The 24,590-nt window shown below is 38.4% G+C and overlaps 1 protein-coding gene across 2 annotated transcripts in view; it reads left to right on the forward strand.

Annotated features, from left to right (window-relative positions):
- Positions 1 to 3,420: 3,420 nt before the first annotated feature.
- LOC124366087 (rho guanine nucleotide exchange factor 10) overlaps positions 3,421 to 24,590 on the forward strand; it is a 56,621-nt gene continuing 35,451 nt past the window's right edge. The window contains exon 1 of one of the 2 annotated variants that reach the window (XM_046822318.1): positions 3,421 to 3,703. In XM_046822318.1, coding sequence (XP_046678274.1) covers positions 3,478 to 3,703 — 226 coding nt within the window. In that variant the 5' untranslated portion in view covers positions 3,421 to 3,477. Of the gene's footprint in view, positions 3,704 to 13,291; positions 13,399 to 24,590 lie in introns of those variants that run through there. The other variant, XM_046822320.1, reaches the window with a different exon arrangement.

Consider the following 24,590-nt stretch of genomic DNA (forward strand, 5'->3'; position numbering starts at 1 on the left):
GTGCCATTCCAAATTTTACTTTTCCTAATGATCCTATTTAGTAAAATGCCTATTTGGTACAATTCGGGAAAATCCAACTTTTTTCTAAACAAATATACAAAATACCTATTTACAAACATTAATTAATGAACCAGTTAGTATTATAGCAAACAAAGTCTATCCACCATCATGAAATATTCCAAATACATTTATATACCATTGTAATTCTAAAAAGGGTAATCAATGCATTGATTGCATTTAGTTTTCTATCATTGAAGATAATTGGATATCCTAGTTAAATGTCTGTTCTGAATACAATAAGAATACACTGGAATCGATTGCATACTCCTAACTTGTCCAGGTGCTAGACAAGATGAACCTGGCGGTGGAGGCGATGTTGATGCCCGAGATTGCATACTCCTAACTTGTCAAGGTGCTGGACAAGCTGAACCTGGCGGTGGAGGCGATGTTGATGCCCGAGATTGCATATTCCTAACTTGTCCAGGTGCTGGACGAGCTGACCCTGACGATGGAGGTGATGTTGATGCCTGAGATTGCATATTCCTAACTTGTCCAGGTGCTGGACGAGCTGAACCTGGCGGTGGAAGCTATGTTGATGCCCGAGATTGCATATTCCTAACTTGTCCAGGTGCTGGACGAGCTGAACCTGACGATGGAGGTGATGTTGATGCCTGAGATTGCATACTCCTAACTTGTCAAGGTGCTGGACAAGCTGAACCTGGCGGTGGAGGCGATGTTGATGCCCGAGATTGCATATTCCTAACTTGTCCAGGTGCTGGACGAGCTGAACCTGACGATGGAGGTGATGTTGATGCCCGATATTGCATATTCCTAACTTGTCCAGGTGCTGGACGAGCTGAACCTGACGATGGAGGTGATGTTGATGCCCGAGATTGCATATTCCTAACTTGTCCAGGTGCTGGACGAGCTGAACCTGACGGTGGAAGCGATGTTGATTCCTGAGATTGCATTCTCCTAACTTGTCCAGGTGCTGGACGAGCTGAACCTGACAGTGGAAGCGATGTTGATGCCCGAGATTGCATATTCCTAACTTGTCCAGGTGCTGGACGAGCTGAACCTGACGGTGGAAGCGATGTTGATTCCTGAGATTGCATTCTCCTAACTTGTCTAGGTACTGGACAAGCTGAACCTGACGGTGGAGGCGATGTTGATGCCTGAGATTGCATATTCCTAACTTGTCCCGGTGCTGGACGAGCTGAACCTGACGGTGGAGGCGATGTTGATTCCTGAGATTGCATATTCCTAACTTGTCCAGGTACTGGACAAGCTGAACCTGACGATAGAGGTGATGTTGATTCCTGAGATTGCATTCTCCTAACTTGTCTAGGTACTGGACAAGCTGAACCTGACGATGGAGGTGATGTTGATTCCTGAGATTGCATTCTCCTAACTTGTCTAGGTACTGGACAAGCTGAACCTGACGATGGAGGTGATGTTGATGTCTGAGATTGCATATTCCTAATTTGTCCAGGTGCTGGGCGAGCTGAACCTGACGGTGGAGGCGATGTTGATGTCTGAGATTGCACATTCGTAACTTGTCCAGGTGCTGGACGAGCTGAACCTGGCGGTGGAGGCGATGTTGATGCCTGAGATTGCATATTCCTAACTTGTCCAGGTGCTATCGTCCTAAACCAGCAACTATCGTCCAATTTCAATTCTTCCAGTTTTCAGCAAAATTTTTGAAAAGGTTTTCTGTGAAAGACTTGAAAGCTTTCTAGAAAGCAATGAAATTCTAAATCCTGAACAATTTGGCGTCAGGAAAAAAAGATCAACAATTGACGCTGTAAACAGTCTTTTGAACAATGTTGTTGATGGCTTGGAAAGGCGAGAACAAGTGCTCAGCATATTTATTGACCTATCCAAAGCATTTGACTGTGTGCATCATGAAACACTGTTGCACAAGTTACAAAAATGTGGCGTTCGGGGTCTGCCAAACGCGTGGCTTGCTTCTTATCTTAAGAATCGAGATCAATGCGTGCAGATTTCGAATGTCATCTCTAGTAAAATTAAAATAGCCCACGGTGTCCCTCAGGGTTCTATTCTTGGGCCTATTCTTTTTTTGGTTTATGTCTGTAGACTTAACTCAGTGATCCAGCATGGTGATCTGATTCAGTATGCCGACGACACGACTCTTTGCTTCAAAGGAAAAACTACACAAGATTTGGAAATCACATCATTTGTGGAACTGACTTCATGCATTCAGTATTTTACTGACAGGAATTTGAAAACGAACCAATCAAAATCAAATGTCATCAATTTCTGCCTAAGACCTAGGGAATTTGCAAGGCAACCTGCTGTATTTGTGGACGATGTCCTTTTAGAGGAAACTGGATCCACGAAATTCCTGGGGATGTAAATTGATCAAGGTCTGACCTGGGACAACCACGTTAACAATATATGTGCTAGAATTACTTCTGGCATATTTGCCTTGCGAAGCCTAGCTAAATACTGTTCCCCTGAAGTCTTAATGACGGCATATTTCGGTCTCATATATCCGCACTTTGCGTATGGCTTGAGACTGTGGGGGGGCTGTGCCAAACACAAGATGGAACGCGTTTTCAGGCTTCAAAAAAAGGCAATTAGAATTATTGCAAAGTTGAATTACAGAGAGTCGTGTAGGGACTCTTTTAGGGAGCTAGGTTTGCTAACATTGCCCTGTCTCTATATGTTTCATGTGATCCTGTACTGTCAATCGAAGTGCACTTTAGTCCGGGGCAGGGACTTTCATCAGTATGAAACTAGAGCCAGGGACAACTTTAGAGTCCATAGTCATAGACTGGCGGTATCTCAGCATTTACCGCATCAGGTTGGCGTCGGCTTAATCAACAAGCTCCCTGAAAGTGTAAAAAATGCAACTAATCAAATCCAATTCAAAACTCGTCTCAAATGCCTGTTGGTGTCAAAAGCATTTTATTCGCTAGAGGAGTTTATGATGAGTCGCTGGGATATCTAAAAATATCTTAAATTACCAAAATTTAAAATCTGGATCCAAAGATAGTGTGAATTAGTGTGAATGAGTGAAATGTAAGTCTGACTGTGTGTGAGTGTGTAGAGTATTTGCTGTTTGAATATATGACGACTGCTATACAATGTTATATATTGTCTAAAAGCAATAAAGAAATGATTTGATTTGATTTGCTGGACAAGCTGAACCTGACGGTGGAGGCGATGTTGATGCCTGAGATTGCATATTCCTAACTTGCTCAGGTGCTGGACGAGCTGAACCTGGCAGTGACGGCGATGTTGATGCCTGAGATTGCATATTCCTAACTTGCTCAGGTGCTGGACGAGCTTAACCTGGCAGTGATGGCGATGTTGATGCCTGAGATTGCATATTCTTAACTTGTCCAGGTGCTGGACGAGCTGAACCTGGCAGTGACGGCGATGTTGATGCCTGAGATTGCATATTCTTAACTTGTCCAGGTGCTGGACGAGCTGAACCTGACGGTGGAGGCGATGTTGATGCCGGAGCAGGGCGGACCAGAGCTGAGTGCTGCGGACGAGCTGCTGAGTCCCGCCACCTGCAGTCTGGACAGTGGCTTTAGCGGGAGCAGCACTGGGACCAACAGCCTGGGGCGTAACCCTCCCTCCACGCCCAAGACGAAGAAGGCACCCCCATTCTGGAAGAAACTGCCAGGGCTCCATCCAAGCAGCAGTACCCCCAGCCCGAGTAAAACTCTTGGTTAGTACCCTTGCATTGTATCCATATAACCTACTATGCGAATTCTACTTGGAATATCTCTTTGACTCCAACCGGAATTTCGTTGATTTACTTAACAATTTTAGAAGATTGTTGTAGATAGAAGATACATGCATTAGTAGAACATGAATTTCATGATACAAGATACAAACAAGTTGATTCTCCGTTGGACTTTACATAATGAATTACAACAATAATGTAAGGAATCACTACTGCATAGACCGATTGGCTGTGTGTAGACAGAGAGAGAATTGTTTAAGTGGTACTCACGTTTTTACTATGAAATTCAAAGGATTACGGGAAACGAAATCATTTCTAAACATTCCCCAAATTCCAATTAGTAATTCCCAAGTGCAGTAATATATGCAGACTGCTTTTATAGTCTCCTTGTACCATGAAGTATTTTGATCTATAATTAGTTACCTATTACAACATTCCACATAGAAATAATTGGTTCAATCAGTAATTTGCTTGTAATAAAATCTGTGAACTGAAAAGGCAAACCACCACTGAATAGCTAATAGACCAGAGAAAATCTTTGTTATTGACTTGTTGAAAATTAACTTATTTACTTACTTGACGCTTGTGTTTTTCTTATGAATTGTTTACATTTTGGTTTACAATGTTTACACATAAAAAGAATTTAATCAGGGTATTTTCTATTTTGTTTCTAACTAATTAATATATATTAAGTTACTCTAATGTGTACTGATAACCTATGTTAATAGGTTTTAATTGTTGAATTAGTTTTCAACAAAACACTTAATATGAATGAGGAATCAGTCATATCTTGAAACCACAGTATTGGTAAAATAAAAAAATATACATATATTATATATTGTGTGTTTAAAATTTTAACTTATTATTAGACTGCTTATTAATCATAAATATATTGGATGAATAATACACAATTAATTCACTACATTAATTCTTGTAAGTTTCTACTACTTGTAGGAAATGACACTTTTAACTATCTCAAACCCATTTATGATGATAAATGGCCCATGTTGCTTAATAGCCCTTGAATAAACTTAATGTTACACTAAAAGAAAGTTAAAAACTAATAATTGACTGATCAAAGTTTTACAGCTAGTACTTCAAAGTAAATTTCAGTGATCTTTCGATATAACACTATTCGAGTTAGCATTGCGACAATGACGCTAACTTTGGTATACTGAAACTTATATTACTATTATAAGGTGAGATTTGACAACTTATGTGTATATTACCAGTAAATATTACACAATACAACATAGTATGTCATAAAATGGGTTTTATTATTGTTCAAAACTAAAAAATAGGTACAGTATCCTTTAATAAAGTTCTTTAGTTGTTTCACATTTTTCAACATTTAAACTGTAACTATAATATTTATTTCAAAAAGTGTTCAATCAATTCAAATTCAGAATTTTCAAACATAATAGATGAACATTATTAAAATTTAATTTGTTGGCTTTTAAAATATAGAAATTAGTGACATTGCTTAAATAGTCCCCTGTTTATTACTTATTCACAATAAATAACTATACATTTACACTTTGGTTATTTTATTGTCTAGTAATAAATTATGGTAATACAAATGGAGGAGGTGTTCTAAAATAAGAAAATATGTCCGTTATGATGAACATCGCTTGACCAAGGAATGGCTCTCTAAATCACGCCTCCATCACGTTAATTATTTTTATACGGTTTACTGCGCCGAGAGCAGATCGGTCGAGTTTAGAGTGTGAGGCAATCTCGTTTATGGCCGTACCCTCTCGTGGGTCTGAAAGGAAATAAATATTGTTTAGACTAGCAGCGGAGCTGGGCAATGTTACATGTGCCCTGTGGATAACGAGTGGCGAACGCGGTTCCGATAGTCTCCACTAGAATGCGACACTTGCTGCGATCTAGCAAAAGCCACGGTACAACCACGACTGGCTCTAGTTGCGTTGCTCTTGTCAGTTGCCACATATATTGATACAATGTAATTAATTATAAAACAGCTGACAAGTTTGTTGATGTTGCTAAGTTTGAATTTGTAGAAATAACACATTGTATGAAATGCGTGTTTTTATTTTTGTTGTACAATTTGCTCTCAAATATAATAGTGTTGATGTAAAGGCCAATACACGTAATATACCCAAATGTATTTCACTCGACTTTGTGTATCATACATTCTATGGAGTATTAAATACATACATTCTAGTAGGTATATTGTTGAATAAACTCTGGCGACAATAAAAATACTCTATAAAAAAAAGACAAAAATGAGGTAGTTTTTTTAGAAGATTAAAGCAGTGCTCAACGAAAGGTTTTCTATAGTAGCCTAGCGCTATTTTCGTGTTATGGAACAGGGAGACATCGCTTCTATTCCACATTTTAACGAACAGCATATCCCGCCACACAATCCCCACGTGGATACTTAATTCCCTTTTGAAGTCTTAACCGATATATCTATTTATAAGCTTTTTTTACTCATTACAATAAAAATGTCGTTTTTAAATGTGTCTACAACTACCCTATGCCATACTTAATAAATAGTAAACTTATCTATGCCGGTTTACAATTGGACGCTGGCGTTTCAAAATAAACACATTATAGTAGCTGTATGATCACTTTAATCAGCCGTTCGTTAAGCAAAACGTTTATTCAGTCTTATATACGCCATTACTTGACAAACATAGCAATATCAGACATACTACCAGACAAGTGAGATAACAAAATTGTTATCAGGTCTGTTTTCTGATCCTCCAGCGAATAACAAACACAGCTTTTAATGAGAAAACAGTTCAGCTTCGCGGGACATAGCAGTTTTTCATTTTAAAACTTGTAGAACACATACGCAGTTTACTCTGACTAGGAAGTTTTTATGTAATATATATTTAATTAATTTAAATAATTTTAGTGTCATTAGAAATTTGTGATAAAATCCAATGAAAAAATGTTATTTTTGTTAATTTTAGTTTGGTTTTAAGATATTCAATGTTAAAATTTGGTGATGTCCGTCATTTTAAAAGTAATAAAGATTGTCATGTTTTTAATACTAACTGGCCTTGTTGCCATACACATTTCATCCTAATTTGATAGATTTTGTGATGTAGTTTTTAAGATGTTCATTTTTTTTGTAAACATCCCATACATCTAAACAGACATGAAACTTAAGAGCAATGTTCATAAAATGAAATGTACTTCTTACCTGAACAATGATATTTACCTTTTATTCCAGAGAGTAATGGAACACATTGTGTGTAGTAGTCAAAACATTAGACACGAATATCGCTCAATTAGTATGCTAGAGACATATGTTATAAGAATTTTGAGGTTATGTCGTTATGCAGTCAGCTGTGATAAGGGGCCGGTATAGTGGACAACAGCTGTTGTGTAACCATCCCCCCCACCACAACAGTCAGATGCCGCATCATTTCACGATTTTATCATCAAGGCTGGCTCTTTAAAATTCAAATGCCGCTTTCGTTTTTCTGGCATTGTATGTAAAGCGAATGGCTGGGTATTTCCACTTTCGTGGTTTTGTTTTGCCGTACGGCCGCAGATGCAATGTCTGCCGCACTTTAGTACGCGTAACGTTACATGAAATGTTACATGTCACTTCCTGTTTGAACCATTTGGATTGTGACATAGTAACTCAATATTCATTATTAAGTTTCAAATTCCTTTTATTTTCTTCGTCAAACAAATTTGTACACAATAGTTTTCAAATATGGTAAAACATAAAAAGTTTTTTTCAAATTCTTTCAGTATTAATACACAAGATAAAATTAGGGTCTTTTTCGTTTAAGGGCCAGCACAAAAGACCCTAGCTTGCCTATTCAAAACTCAGATCACGCGATGATTGCCCGCTGCGCAGCGATGAGATAAGACGAGTTTATACTAGAAGTAGTACCTGGACTACTGCCCTACGAACTAATAACACCAAAAAAACGATTAAATGCACTGTCCAGTCAGGTATAGTATGTTTGTAAGGTGCTGGCCCTTAAACGAAAAAGACCCTAAAATTATATTAAAAATGTCATCATTTAATGGTAGCCACAATGCAATAATTGTAATATATGATTGGTAGTGAACCACTAGATAGTAACATTTCCTTGTCCTGTAACTAACATAAAAAAGGTAACTTACGTGGTCGCAATAATTAAGTAAAGAAGGTATAGACGCTCAATCAGTGAAGACGGTGTCAATTGGTTTTGAACTATGGTTATGCCATGCGACAACGCTGATCACATTATATGTTTTGCATTAAAGAAATAAATACGATTTTGGATTAACCCTCGGAGCGCCACGACTTTGAAACTCAGTTTCTCTTAATGTGGAAGGTAATAATTATAAGAAAGACGTCTTAGTTGCTGGTGGAGACAAGAGAAGTGGTTCCTAAACTGATTGGTATTCCCATCTCGTCAAAGTATTCTCGCAACGACTTACAATGTTGTGACATTGGCCACTGGCCAGTTCGAGTGCACGACGCACCTGTGGACGGTGAGGGGTGGGGAGGGGAAAGTACATCCCTCCAGTCCAGTCCTTGAGCCTCCTCGCCACAACACAGCTGACTATAATATAGAGACATCTGCTCCTCTCCTAACCAGCTGTCAGCTGTCTGATACATCAGCTGCTTCTTCGTGCGGCGCGAGTGATGCTGTGTTGCGACTTAACCTTGCTCGCCAATGCAAGGTTAAAGGTGCACAGTTCTGGGGACAAATTGAATTCAAAATGAAATCTAAACACCAGTTTAGTAGGCTATTATACAAATCAACTGCTATTATAGGTAGTTGTGCTGATGCTGGCCAACTTGATTTGAATCCCACAAAAACAATGTTAAAACTTCGATCTTATTTTTATTCGTAGTAAGAACGTAGCCAGGAAAAAAATTTTTATGGGGGGAGGGGTCGAGACAACTGATATTTTTCTGTAGTGGACAGAGAATAAGGCCCCATTTTGTTCCTCAAACAGTTCTCGACCTGTTTATTTGTTGAGAACGATCTTATAGCAGTAAATGTCAGTAATACTGAATAATAATAATCGTTTACTAAAAAAATAATTGAATAAAATGAAAATTTGGAGGAGTCCGGACCCCTTGGTCCCCTTCGCTGGATACGCCCGTGATTCGAAGTATTATGGGAGATCAGTAGGAGAGTAGTATTATGACGTAACTAAGCGTGTGGTATATGGGGAATAAAGCCAAAAGCCTTAAAAATCTTTAACAGTATATTTGTAACGGCAATCTAACTTATTTGAGACACAGCAGTTAAGTGTTTAACTTTGAATTAGGCCATTTAAATTATTTAGGTACATACATTTATTTCATAACCTCCCGCAAAGAATGTAGTCAGGAAAAAATTTGGGGGGGAGTCCAGACAACTAATATGGACAGAGAGTAAGGCCACATCTTGTTCCTTAAAAAGGTCTCTACCTGTGTGTCTGTTTAGTACGATATTTCAGCAGTACATGTCAGTAATACTGTATTATTTAAATAATAATAATGGTTTACTAAAAAAGTAATTGGAAGAATTAAAAATTGGGGGGTCCGGACCCCTTGGATCCCCTCGCTAGCTACGTCCTTGACTCCCGCCCACCCCACCGGTGGGTATGCACTTCAACCAGATTCACCCCCCCCCCCCCCAGAGCCAAGTCCTAGTTACGCCACTGTCCTACACTGATAGTACTCAGCCAAACGATTTTCAGTTTGTTTATATTTGTATTTGTTATCCAGAAAAGAAATCTCAAACCTAGTTGTACCTTACTATTTAAATATTCTTAAAATATACACTTTACAAGAAAATTAAAAACCGTTTTGTTGCTTATGAATTCTATTTTAGTAATGGGACACATCTAAATATACGTATTTTATAAGGGCGTTCCAATGTTTGAAGTTGTGAACAGATACAGTAGGCTAAGTGACTTAAACAACACTATAACATGGCTTTACCTTTCCGTTCGTAACAATAATAACATCGGGTATTTTCCACACAATAGAATTGTAAATCTAAAATGCAATAAAGTTGCCTACTTAATTCAATATTGATAATTACTCAAATATTATGTAATGATGTAATATTCCTAGTTTCTATTCCATGATTTTTATTAAATTCAACATTTTACTAAAGCTCAGCGGACATATGTAACCCCCCTTCCTTACGATTGGCAAAATCGTTGTCTGTAACTTACTAAACATCAAATATTAATTACGTCATAATTTCGATAATTATCGCTAGAATCGGATTGGTATGAAGTTAAAATCATCATAACCGGAAGATGGCACATTTTCTAAAACTGCGTTCACTTCTATATACAGTATACGCAAATATTTGTTTTAATGGCACCTGAAAGCTGACAACTATTTGCGCGAGAGGCAAGCTCGGCAGCTGTTTGAAACAGCTGATTGATTGTTTTTTTTCTGTTTCAATTCTAGTCTTCAGTTGCGACTTAAAATTGATCACGAATTGTCGCTAACTTTATCAATTTTTATCCAAGAATTTCAATTCCAATACTACATTGACTCATTTCCAAAAAGTAATCGTTTGATACGTTGAAAACATAACTTAGATTAGTAACTGATTAGATTATAATGTATTTGAACAATTCCATTAACGTTAGGCTTTTATATGACGTGCACGCTGTTAATTTATTTTGAAGCTCCAATACTAACCAAACGCTAGCACATACAACCACACTCTGAAGATCTCATTGATCGACAACTTGTAAAAATTCATATTTCTAATTTTAATCTTTTTAGCCCCTAGATTTTGTAACCTGTGATTTCAATTCATTTATTTCTGTGAAATATCTGTAATATCTGAAAACATTGTAATACGTTCATCAATAAATATATAAGTTCAATCATTTTGTAACTATGTTAATTTAGCATTCAATAAATCACCTTACAAAACGATGGTTTAAACTTTCCACGGCTAATCTTTGGGTTTAGCATATGTTTTTCACTGGATTATAGTTCTGTGTGCATCTCTAAAATTTTATTTCGATAATTTAGACTGTCTTCTGTATTTTTGAAAGGGTTTCTAGTAACATGTTACCACTATGGTCACATTTACTAATTTTTTAATGAGTTGGAATAATTTTTTTTAATATTGCAATTTGGTCCGGCTTTTTGTTTCAAAATTAATCACTGAGGGGCTTGTAGACGCGCTGAGGGAAGAGGGTGTGCTGCAGTAGAGGCACCAACACAGAACGCACCTGCTGCAGTAGCCTGAAAGGAAGACAAGCAAGGGTATAGCAGTGTTTGTGAAAGGGTTGCAGCAGAGAGAGAGGGCTACATTATTAACCCCCTCAATCTCGCCCCATTGTTCTCAACAACTCCGGTTTGCCGACTCCGCTCCGGAAAATCGCGGCCCTTTGTAAAGAGATGGGATGAATATTGGATTGAGCCATTTGTACTCTCTATGTCCCTTGAAAGGGCGCCGGGGTTTCGTTCTCGTACTAGCATTGCACACTATGTGAGTGCATTTTCTCTTCAGGCTTTTGTAAAACAAAACGAGTACACAGACAAATTCCTTTTCAAAACGTAGGCATGCATCAACGGACAAGATGGGTCCTGCCTTTGGTTAAATCCCATACAAAACTATATGCATTTTACTTTTAGACATATCCTTAAGATGCCACAATCCAATTGTTCAGGTAACAATGTTTATACTGTAACACAATAGTCAAAGTTTCATACACAAGATTCTAAAGTACTTGTACTCAGTCCACAGGCTTTAGAGTAGCCTACTTCTAAGAGCGCGTTAACAATTAATTGAGGTATTATCCTCCTCCTCTCCCCAATTAATTCTTCTCGTCGGAAACAAAACAAAGTATGAAAAAGTAATATATACGTCCATGTTTTACCCATATTTTAAAAACGTATATTTCGCAATGAACGTACAAACCTTCTGTAGGAAAAGTTTTCATGCTGCAAGAAAAATATGCAAAGGTCATCTTAGTTCATAAACCTTCTCGAGATTGCTAAACAGTCTCACGCCTTGGACATTGATGAACCATTCATTTTTTCACTAGATTCAAAATATAGTATATTTGATTGTACTATCTATAAATACACGTCCCTTCCATTATTCTGATTGAAATTATTCGGACAATGAAAATAACAACAGATTTAAGGACGTCTACTTTAGAACATTGTGAAATTCACATCAAGATTGACAAAAGACTGAGTAATGTATGGTGAAATGCAAAGAATAAGAGGTCTCTGTAAACGTGAATGGATTGTATTGAGATGGCGAACAATGAGAAATGGATTGGTCCCATTGCTTCAGTCTATAGAGGGATGACAACAATGGGGTTGTTGGGGTAATCTCGGTTATGAATGCGATGTAGGGGCCACGTCATGTGATGTGAAGAGGGACATATGAGTATTAAGTCATCAGAAATCTTCTTTTTGCGATGTTTCGTTGGAAAAAGTAGGAAAGTACGGAATTTTGTCCAAACACGAAGTCCTTGTCTTTGTTCATTTGTGGGAGGAGCAAGGTTGTCGTTGGCAAGGCCTAAACTACCCACAATGCTGTTCAAAAGGCTGGGAGATAAGGCGGACATACTGAAGAAGGGTCATAATGTTCACTATTGTTCAGGTATGACGTTTGCTTCGATTGTAGTGACAATGAATACTTGTACCTTCCATTATTGTAATTTAAACCAATCGCGTAGTCACAATTACAACAGAATTATATGTGTTTTCCTCAGAACAATATAGAAAAGCATTTCGAGATCGACATAAGAAATGTATGTACCAACAAGACATATGTTGATGATCTAAATCGCCTTGGTGAGGTTATTTTGGGAGTGCCGATGGCCGAGCGGTCTAAGGCGTCGGACTTTGAATCTGAGTTAGAGATAGATAGCGCAGGTTCGAATCCTGTATGTGACTCTTGCACTTTTTATCAGTACCATTGACCTTGTACTGTATCGACTCTCACCCTTATTCTGTTTGATAAGATCCTCGCACAGGCCAGTGGACCATGAGGACGGGCAGAATAAGGCTTAAAAGGGGATCGGCTTCTCCTTTTTGTAAAAAAAATAAAAAAATAAAAAATTTTACAGAATGTTTTAAATAAAACTGTAAAATTTTTAGACCATACACAGATCTCTCGTAAAACTACACAACTATGGTTTTTAATGTGCCACCCGAGCTGCAAGTATTACAACAGTGGAATTAGTGAAAGGGATTTAAAGGGCCCTCAGTATGTAGATGCGGGAATTTACAAACAGTCGAGTGTAACGCCCTCCCTGCAGACCTGGCCGATCAACAACACGGAAGTGACTAACGTAAACCAGACAAGAGTCTGGCCATAAAGTGTACTTCTAACTCGGATCTTGTTGAGCGAGACGTCTAATTAATTGTTCTGTCGTTGTTTATATGTCAAGACTTTCCTTAGCACCGGGACAAAAACAAGGAAACGGCTTGTGCAAATGTTCTACGCCTAGTTCTGATTCGCTTGTCAGGCCAGCGTTGACACGGGGCATTGTGGAGGAAGACACAATGAAACTGAGGAGGCCGAGATACTCGTGAAGGACAGTCCGGGTCCAGTTTCGTTGGATCCGACTGTCCCCTCCACTCCCACACGGGCGGCGCGCGCGGGAGAGGAGGGGGAGGGACACTTGATTGTTTTTGCCTCAGTCAGTGTGTGTAAAGTGACAAAATGTGCGCAAGCCATGGATCATGAGCAACGTCAAAGGTAACTCAACACCATACTGTTTTCTTGTCACCGGTATCGCGTCACCGGTTCAGATTCTGTTGTTTTCCACTGAAATGTGTTTTAATCGTTTTTCGCCTCGATCCGAATTAGGTCCCGTCAAGGCGATCCGGTGTGGGGCACCCGTCGGATGCGGCAGTTTCCACAGCTCGGTGACGGTGCCTTTGACTGGACCTTTAAAATGAGGTCATTGTTATTTTCGTCTCATTGTACAAACATCATTCTTAGAGCATTTTTTGATATTTGGAGTGATTCTTTAATGTTTATTCGCATGTGTTGTGCATTCTGAAATTTCTGTCTTCTACAGAAAAGAATTAAGATGATTCTTTTTGAAAGTACAAAGAAACAAATCATAATATATTGGTAGCTATCACCATTTTGATTTTTTTATCGAGTATTGTGCGTTTATTTTTGTTTCGAGTTATTTAACAGTAGACAGCTTAACTTAAAATTCTGACCGAAAACAGCGGACACAACATTTCGAAATTGTGAAACCTTTTCTGTGCACGGTTAGCAAGAGCGAAAACACATTATATAACAGTACATTATTGTTTTCCTCCCAGCAGTAGACTTGTGAATCTACAGTTTTCCTCTTCGCGCCGCTTCGAAACTTTGCTATGGAGCTAAGTGAGTTATTTTCCTGCTTCTCTGTGCAAATCCATCTTCTGTTAGCATATTATTTTAAACCGAACCACAGTTTTAACATCTCAGTTTTAGTTTAACGTTAAGAATTTAATTGAGCTACCAAAGTTGCGACCATTGTGAACACATTACACCAATACATTCATGCTTGCTTACACTTCACGTATGCTTAACTCTTTGAGTGTACCTGAAATTTATGGCTGGCTTGCGACAAAATGCGTATTCCTTAGACTTTGATCCAAGCAAGTTTTCCCGTGTGTGCAACTGAGTTATATAAATTGATAGACTACTCTGTGGCCGGAGAACCCAATATTAAGGTTCTATGGGTCTTATATTCTTCAGGGGTTTTTAAATAATTCTTCATCCCAATTTTCCCCCTTTGTGATCGAGCGACTGGAGAGATAACAATCGGTCCTGGAGGGACCCGGACTGATTGACAATGGTCGGTGTGACGTCCATTGTTCTCTTGCATGATGGGTGACGTGGGATGATGTATCAGTCCAGGAGAGTCTAGGCTAGAACTGATCTGCTGGACCACACACGGATCTAGACACCCACAAGTATTGTCACCTTTCTGTATCTGGTCTGTTTATGTGATCCTGGATCCTATTGTCCTGCGCCAGGACAAGGTAAGGAGATGTGGTTTGTACGGTACCTACACCACCTACCCGGTCTATGTCAGCGCGGTCTCATGTCGGTGGGCGAATCCCGCCTTTGGTATACAGCCTTGCGCCTGTTTATATAAACTGTAACTGTCATATTGTTCCCTTCTTGGTCTGATTCAATTCACTGATTACCCTCGGAATATTTACAAGAGTTTGTTTTGCTTTCTTTGCATGATCAGTGAGGGAATAACGGATTCAATGCGAATGCTGGTTAGCTCAATTTTACCTTCCGGTTTGAAATCTGGCAAGAACGTAGCCAGGAAAAAAGTGTTGGGGCGTCAAGACGATAGAGATTTTCCCCCTAAAGTGGACAGAGAGTAAGGCTCCGTTTTTTTTCTTAAAAACGTTCTTGACCCGTACATATGTTGAGAACGATCTTTCAGCAGTACATGTCAGTAATACTGAATTATTTAATAATCGTTTACTAAAAAAAAAACAATTATAATTGTAATTGAAACAATTGATTATTGTGGGTGGGGAGGTCTGGACCCCTTGATCCCCTCGCTGGCTACGTCCTTGAAATCTGACGCTGTCACATTTACTTCACTCCTGGAATCAGGAATCTACGTCCGTCAGGAATCCAAAATAATTGACGACGAAGGCGTTCAAAACGAAATCTTTTCTACATCAGTGACGCATAATCTACAAAGAAAGGTCTTGTGATATTTACCCAGCTGCCATCCAGTGCAGTCTAGAAGAGATAGCGGTTTTCTAATTAATTGTCTCGTCAGGGGGACAATAATAAAAAGAGTAATTATAATTCTCCCTCACTCCCTAAAAGAGTAATTTTAATTAGGAACTACTGTTCCTGTTACGGTCCGGCCTTGGTTCTTTTTATGTTATTTGTTATAAATTATTGTTCGTTTTTGTTGCATAGAAATATATCGTAATTAGCTTATTATCCTAGTGTACGCTCATGTTAACATTATTTTATTGTTAGAGAGAAGAATTGGTGCGGTCTTAAATATTACGGGTGACATCTATAATATTTATGACAGGGTCGCTTAGAGGTGGTAAGTGCTACTTCGCACAGCGTGGGAAGCGACAAAGCTTTCACACCCAGATGGGAAATAGTAGTAAGTCTTCCATGAACCAAAGGATGTCACCCCCAAGTTTATGGTAGGGTCGCCTTGGGGTATGAAGGGCTGGACCTCACGCCTCGTGGAAAGAGAAATACTTTCACCTACAGCTACCTGTGCTGTCATTAGTACAATACAGTCTTCGTTATTATCAGTGATCAGTTTCATTGTAGTTGTCATCATCACATTATATAGTTTCAGTTTTAACCAAAGTGTTTCATTTAAAAACTAATATTCCAAAACTTAAGCGGTTCCACGCGTCACAACAGTTACATTCATATATATTCAAAGAAATACCGTAATAAAACTATGGTAAATTTTTAAAACCGCATTGGTAAGAAAAGGGCTGTAGACATGACTCCTATTATCCGGAAGCTACTGTTTTTATTTTCCTAATTGCTGATTTCTAAAAGAATATTTAGTAGAGAAATTCCTAAATGTGTTATATTTGGTTATGAAAAGGATACTTAGCTTCCATAAAACTGAAAACAGCTGGATTGGTATCAATTCTACGTTCCAAACACCCGTGGCGACCTTACATTAAAGACAACATTGCTTTATTGTTTACAATTGATTTTAAGGAACAACATCCATACCATGGCTAGGAAGAAGTTATTAGCATAGTCGGTTTAGCTGCGATACTCTACGTTCACAATTTTGCTTATAGGATTGAGTGGGATAATGTCAAGGGTCTGGTCATCAATGAATGGCTAAAGACGTGATTTGGCGATAAAAGTGGTTTTTGCAATGGTGCCAAATCCGCCATAAGTCTAGACTTCTGGTTCGGGCTCCACCAATTACAATCATTGGTCATTCAGCGCCAATAACGACGCTATTGGGCATTCATTACTAACAGTGAGACATTTCAGACATGAATGAGTCATCCTTTCATTCATTTATCAATGCTGCCTGCTTTCTAGGTTTCGCCATCTATAAAATGATTAGATCTTGATTAATTTTGTTGTTATGCTACGTTACAGAGGCACATATGTTGGAACAGAATTAGAAACTTAGCTAATTCAGTAGTAATTGATAATTGGTGATTATACAATAACTCGTGTTGGAATTCAACTCATTTAATATTTGACTCGTGCTCTGTTGGCGTTCCTACTCGTTATTCTAGGAGCCTTGCTTGTCGTGGCAATGGTGACCCCGATCGCTTCGCAATCCTCCGGCGCTCCTTTGGCTGTCTAATCGCGCTCGCATGTTTATCGTGTCCGTTAGGTGAAATGGAAGCTTACACACGGGGAGGCTCTTTAACAGACCTCGGGGCCGGGGCCGGGGCCTGGGCTGCGCGGGTAATTTTGGGTCTGCTCGAGTGGTCCGGGCCCCCGGGGACAAGCAGACAGCGATTGAAATACCGACCGGATCCGGATAGCAAAACTGTTTCAATCTGCCGACAGAGTGACGGCGTGTGGTGTGCGTGCGTGCGTACGCCTGACACCAACGTTCGCTCGGAGGTCATCCTTCGCAATTTTAACAGATGTTAGAACGCGTTTCGTAACGTCCTTCGCTCTTGCGGTCGACGCGCACCCGCGTCTCACTAAATGTTCAACCGCCTGGTTCCATCATTTCTGCGAAACCTATTTACTCGTCAGAATTGGGCTTTTTCGAAACATTGGCCTTCTCGTAAACATTACTTTTGTTGACCAGGAAGCGTGGGTCAATTGGCATTCTATAAGATTGTGTTTTTCGTGAAATCGGCAGCGGAATTCTTCCTAAGAAATAAATGGAAGGTCAGTCGAGGCCCATTGTGGTGGGGTCGAAATGAGTGGGAAGCGAAAGGGTTAACCTTCTCATGACCTTTTTTTAATTTAAATACTAAAAACGTTACTTTTAGGTCACGTCTCGTTAGTTGACGTTGAAAATGAAAATTTGACCCATGAAAAATATATCAATTGTAATTTTTAACCCATTCCTTGCCCTTCTATGCTGACCTAAACTAGTGTTATTGCCGTTCGATTTCTCTCTTAAAGGCGGCGTTGCACGTAGTAGATTGTAGTGCTACAAGATGACGTACATGCTGATGGGTATATCGCGAGACCTATTACAAGCAGCAGCATGTAAGCACTAGAAGATGTGCTTGCGTGCTGGGATCGAACTCTGTTCGTCCACTTGTTCAGTACTTAGTAAGCGAGGAGAGCGCTGCTAGTAGCTTCTGTACCCTGAATGCGTGCAGTTAGTACAAAGTGAATATAACTATAAAAAGTGCGATACCGACGTTCTATTAGCAATGTAAGGCACATGGAACTCTGGACTCTTTTTATCCTAGAAACATGTGACTGGACAAAAATGACTTTCCTAAGGAGAGGCTTTGTTTAGACATGGAAGACATTGTGGCGTCTGCCACTTTTCTTTTTGTTGTCCGGTGGTCGGGCAAGTAGGCTACTTTTGCCGAGCTTTTTTCTATTCTCGGCCATAGCTGGACTTGTCTGCGATTGCTAGGTTGCTAACCTATTTCCTATATGCAGCTGTTTTCATTACGGGTTGCTTTGCCAAGTTGATGCTGCACGAGGTTCAGCTCTCTTCTCTTGTAACAAGAGCAGAAGGAAGACGTCCTGAATATTCCAGTGGACAGAGAGTTTTCAGAATAGTTTGGGTTCCTCAAAGATGGCTGCCCCTATAGGTCCCGGCACTGTTAAGGCCTTGCCCTCCAGAAAAGATCCATGTACCTCACAATTTTATCTCAGGGCCCAGTATTTCTTCCTAATTTCAGTGAACCAACACTTAAAAACCAACTTATACAAGCAACTGGTACAATACCGCCTTTAAGTGAGACCCCTTATCACTAAAAAAAGGATTGTTTTTTTATACAAGACAAAATCGCTTCCAGAACTATTACTTTTGACAGGTGAGACGCACTAAAGTAGTTTATTACGTCAAAACAAAGCTCGATTTTATCGTAAGTTTTGTCGCACCAATTAATACGTGTGCAATACTATTTCCGGGTCTCGCGGGAGAAAATGGCAACTTGGTGCAAGCGGAAAGTAAAAGCGGCGAACACCAGTTCATCAGAAGCACCCGTCACCAAAACATTAATTATATTTGAGGATAACAAGGAAGTGCTAATTGAATTTATCATTTGGGAGCTGTGAACTTTAGTCGCAGCAATTACTGGGGGAGTTGGGGCGTAGTTGGCTTAATCATTTTATCCAGTGGAAGTACGAAGAGAATTAGCCAATTAGGAAAGAATTAGCAATGCGTTCGTACTTTTGAACGGTGGATTATACACGTAACTGATGATTCTCCAATAGAAGATTGTGACAAAACACAACCGTTATTTAAAAACAGAATTATATTGTTCCAAATAAATGGTAAAAGTTCGAATGCATTTCAATTGACATCGCGAAACTCCTGAGTGTGTGCAGCTGAAGCAAGAGGGGCCCGCTTATCTGTCAAGTACCACTTTCCCGTCAGTGGAGCTGTTCATTCTTTAAGAACCGCCCCCTCCGCCCGCCTGAGTGTTCTTTCCGGAATAGCAACCCTTACGCAGAGGACACTTATTAATACTCGTCACAAGAGATTAAGAGAACCCTACCCCACGCACCCCACAATTGCAACAATTTCAATACAGGCTGCTCGCCAAATAATGTCTTAATTGGCTTCAAAACCGTTTGATGTGTTTACTTTCGGTCCATGGTCATTCTACTATTCGAGGAGCTCTAATGATGATTGCAGGGGGGGGGGAGGGGCATATTTCGGTACAGCAATAATGCTAATTTTGTAATTCGTTTTTGTAGTGTGGATATATATCTTTGATTCATAAGAAATGGTAATGAAAAACCCAACTGTAATTTACAAAAACTTTGTATCTAAAGAGGAACGCTAGTTAGCTGCCGGCCGCGCATCAGAGAATCTGTCTAATATGGGGCTAAAAATAAAAACAAGGTTATAAATAAGAATTGGTCTCAAATTCAGTAATGTTTCATTTAAAAAACATTGATTTTAGTCTCTCGATGCCAATGAATTACGGTAAGCACTAATCGGAAATTGGAGTGGACCTAAATTTTACATTCTCACTAACGAATAGTTAAAAATTAGATAAACTATTAATTCCTTTGTTATAAGAAATTCTATACTGAATGCAAATTGTACTCCATTTTATTATTAATACATAGGCCCTAACAGTCTTTTTACCGATCCATTAGCGTTGAGACACTAAAATCTTGAGTTTTCGAAGTGAAACTTTTATGAATTCGCGACGAGTTTATATTTATAAAACGCAGCTTTAAACTTTATCGTCTTGTTAAAAACGGGAATCTGAGACGCGCGGCTCGCAAACTAACATGCCCTCCCAACTTTAGAATTTACTCGAAATTTAAAATCCAACTATCAATTAAAAGCCTTGTAAAAGAGGCTTCTTTAAATTTTAAAGTACACTGTCACGAATCAAGATTAAGATTAACGGAAATTAAAGATTCTATAAAACTTTACTATTTATGAATCACGGAATCTTTTTTATTGCTCTTACATGTACGTTATAGAAGAAACTCTTCGGCTGGCACCTTGAAAACGCTCTCCACAAGTGGGAGACTGGGGTCAGGTAAAATATTTAAATACACCTGATTGAGTTTGAGATTCTCACACATGATCGGTGGAGGGGCTAACAGATTGCTGGTGTAATAATACCAGTATCAGCTTGGAGGACAGGAGGGCGGCGCGGCGGTTACACCATTGATGCAGGTACCTACCTCTACCACCTGTCCCCTGAAGATGCACCTGTCCTATAGAACAGGTGCTCCATCTGGCTTCACGAGGTCAACGTTTTGACGCACACTGGATCCAAAGGGTAAAAACCCTAGTTATGAATGAAATTATAGTCAAGATCGTATATATTGAAGTTCCATTTTTATTCAGCCATATTCACCGTATAAACCTCTAAATATAAGAAGCGTCCTCCAGATCAAGTGGAAGTAGCCCCGAGCGGTCTAATACGTCAGACTTTGGATCTGAGTTATAGATATCGCAGGTTCCAATCCTGTCTGTGACATTATCGATACAAATACCACTTTCTATCAGTGCCGTAAATTCTTTACTTGTATCGATTCTGTTCTTTATTCTGTTTGATAAGATCCTCGCACAGGCCAGTGACCCATGAAAACGGACAGATTAAAACGTATAAGGGAATTGGCCTCTCCTTAAAACAGTTTTTTGAACGGTTGTGAAGTAATATTGACATATGATCAGTGTAAAGGCAGTAATAGAACTATATAATTGAACAAGAGGTCAAAAGTATAGAAACGCCTAACAAAATATTGATATAACCAAATACAGATCACACAAACACACAGGGTAAATAAATAAGACTTGACCAAGTAAATAAGATTATAGGACTCCTTTTCCTACAAACAAATTATAGGTTTATTTTCGGTGAAAAGTTATTAATGGTACGTTTTTGTCTATTGTCGTAGATCTATTCAATTGTCAACAACCCTTCAAGCAACAAAAAATTTGATTTATCCATTAGTCAAAATCCTGTTTGAGTTGAGGAGACACCATTGAATTCTGTGTGATTTTTCTTTGCTACATGTTACTTCAAGTTATCCGTTTTTATTAAATTTGAAATTTAAAATTAAAAAATGAGTCGCCACTCCAAACAATGTTATATAAATTTCATGGGTGTTTTATACGTACACTACTACAAATATAACTAATCATCTCGAATTTGAAGTTCATAATTTAGGTTTGTTTAATCAGACGGTATACGGGAAACTATACAATTACATAGAGATTTTTGTATGTACACGTTTAAAAATGTACAAAAATGTTTTGACCATTATTTAAATTTATTCTGTATAAAGACATCCATTCCTCGCTCCTCTGTATGGCAGAGCTTGTAGAAAACTACCTCCAGTGGTTAAATTTTAAATTACAGTAAACTTAATTGAGCAATATAATATGGTAAACTACAAACCTAAATATGTTAAACGGTACAGACAGTAATGCAGTAGGTCATAATCCAAAATAACTTTAAATTATATTATTATACATTGCAAGAGAAATTTATATTATCCTGAAGACTTAGCGTTTCTGGACTCATAAATAATCATAGCACTTGCACAGTTCTAATGAAATGTATTTAGTGACTCTTTGATGTTCGCATTTCTTTGACTCAAAATACTGGTCAATATGAAGTTGTGTGGCTTTGATGTAAGGTTAGTCTAGTGGGTTTAGCCACGCTTTGATCCTTTGAAGTTTAGCCTGGCATGTAGAAGGGGTTAAGAGCGAAATGTAATTAATACAGCTTTTTATATTTTATTTTATTTCTTGGCTTCTTAATTGCTACTAAGTTAAATAAATAAATGCCAAGCTGGTAATAGATGTTGTCTGGAATTTGAAGTATAGTCTATTTTGAAATTCAATGTAAGGTTATACTGTATACTGTATACAGAGTGTCCCACGAAGAGGTTTAAACGTTTGATTTTATATTACTTGCCCATTTATGCACCGAACGTTTTCAAACTCTACCCTCAATTAATAAAGTAGGGTTTAAAAATGTTGCTGTGAAAATTAAAGCTCCCTAACATTTTTAGAAACAAAATTGTTATATATTGAAAATGTTACCATTTTTCTTCCTATAAAAATTCATTTTTATTTTGATTACTGCGTTGCAGTTTTAAAGAACAGCTGTTTAATAATGCTCATTGTTGAAAACAGCTGTTTGATTTAATAATATTGCTTGTGCTATAAAACAACCTAACCTTCTCCATTACAGTTTTACAGTTGCTCCTCCTCATTTCGAAAATCCTGTCAAGCGATTGGTAAATGACAACCTTCATGACCGTTAGATTGGTCGTGGAAGTGATTTTTTAGATTGGCCATCCCGATCCCCAGATTTAACTGTGTGTGATTTATTTCTATGGGTTTACTTAAAGGTTCAAGTTTCTACTCGTAGCTTTAATAATGATGGGAAATTAAAACAATCAGTTGAAGAGGAACTTCTTCGGATACCGTAGAATTTTTTTGTAAAGCGCTGTTATCAGTGTGTCGCTGTGGATGAATTACAGTTCGAGTAATTGTGGACTGTAATTGTAGGTTTTTTAATAGGCTATGTTCTAATTTTTTGATTGAAGTGCTTTATTTCTCTAAAAAAATACAATAAATAATTTTAAAAAAAACCCAAAATACTGCTTTTTACGGGTTTAAAATATAGTTTTTTTTTACAATGCCATCATTTAATTTCAACAATTGTTAGAGAGCAGAAATTTTCACACAATATTTTTAAAACCTATTTAACGAATTGTGTACAGTTTGAAAATGTTCGGTGCATAAATGGGCAAGTAATATAAAACGTTTCAACCTCTGCGTGGGTCACACGGTATAACGCGGAGGAAAAAGTCCACGCACAACAATTTTACAAGTAAAAGTGCACTCTTCTAGAACGATATTCAACAAAAAGGCGTATTGTTAACAGTATGCGCTCACGGGGTTACGGCCAAGTAAATATGGAATCTTATAGAGTTCAGTAGCGGCGGTGATCGATCGGTCGGTCCTGGCACCCAGAATCGGTTACCATTCGCTCTCCGGGCGTTGACCCTCCTTCCTCGCCCGTGAACATTGACATAGTGGACAGAAGGAACGGGCAGAGTCGTGTCGACCGTGATGGATGGAGGGTTCATCAAGCCTAATTGTATGTCCTATGTCAAAATACTGTTTGAGAAAATTCAATAAATCAGTTAATAGGCCTATATCAAGGTTATACCTTTTCATTAGGATCTGAACCACTTTATTTGTAATGTCTGTGTTAGCTACAATTTTCGTTCTAGTCGGAATAACATTTTAGGCTGTTATTTTCTTCAAAACCATTGTAAAACCTTTATTTGTTGTCAACCTTCAAAAATGTGTAGTACGTGCAACTTTTTTTTTAAATTATTAGTTTTGAAGTAGTTTGGCTACATTTAAAAAAGTGTAAAAAGCAACAACAAATCTGTGGTGATTTTATTAATTAACGTTTAGCTAATATTTAAAAGTAATTTACAATTTAAGCTCAGATTTAAGCCGCATTTCGACGGGACCATCCTTATAGGAATAGCCTATATCAAAGCAAGAAACTGAAGTATGAAAATATTTTTGTATACATTTTGAACAAATGCCAGTCTTGTATCTCCAGTGCCCGTAAAGCCGTATTTATAACAACAGTTGTCAATAAATCGTTGGCAACATTTGTTGCCACAAAGTTTAATTTTGTTAATATAATGTGTGCAACAATTTTCAGCACATCTTTGTGGTAGGTTTCAATGTTCGATTTCCTCATATTGATTTTATGACGTAGGTATGACATGCCATGCTTTGTTCTTTAGGGTTTTGTTTCTAAAATTAGGGCCAGTTAAGTTAAGTTAAGTTTTACAGGACACGATGACTTATGATAAGGTTCGGACAAATTTTATGCCTTTTCTCGTGACCTTTTAAAACTGCTAAAAAATGTATTTATATTGAATAACAAATACAACCAAGGAGGGGGCCAGCGAGGGAATCCACGGGGTCCGGAATCCCCCAAATTTTTTTTTCAATTACTTTTTTAGTAAACTATTATTATTATTTTAATAACTCAGTACTGACACGTACCTACTGCTGAAATATCGTTTTCAACAGAGAAACGGGTCAAGGACGTTTTAAGGAAAAAGATTGTCCCGAACTCTCTGTCCACTACGAAGAAATATCAGTTGTCTGGACCCCACCCCAAATTTTTCCCCTGGCTACGTTCTTAAATACAACTATTTTTGCGGCGCGCGTGGTACGCCTAGAGTATTGGAATTAGTCTTTTAGCAGCAGGCAATGCTTGTCTGGG

Source organism: Homalodisca vitripennis, chromosome 7 (assembly GCF_021130785.1).
Source record: "Homalodisca vitripennis isolate AUS2020 chromosome 7, UT_GWSS_2.1, whole genome shotgun sequence".
NCBI classification, from domain to species: domain Eukaryota; kingdom Metazoa; phylum Arthropoda; class Insecta; order Hemiptera; family Cicadellidae; genus Homalodisca; species Homalodisca vitripennis.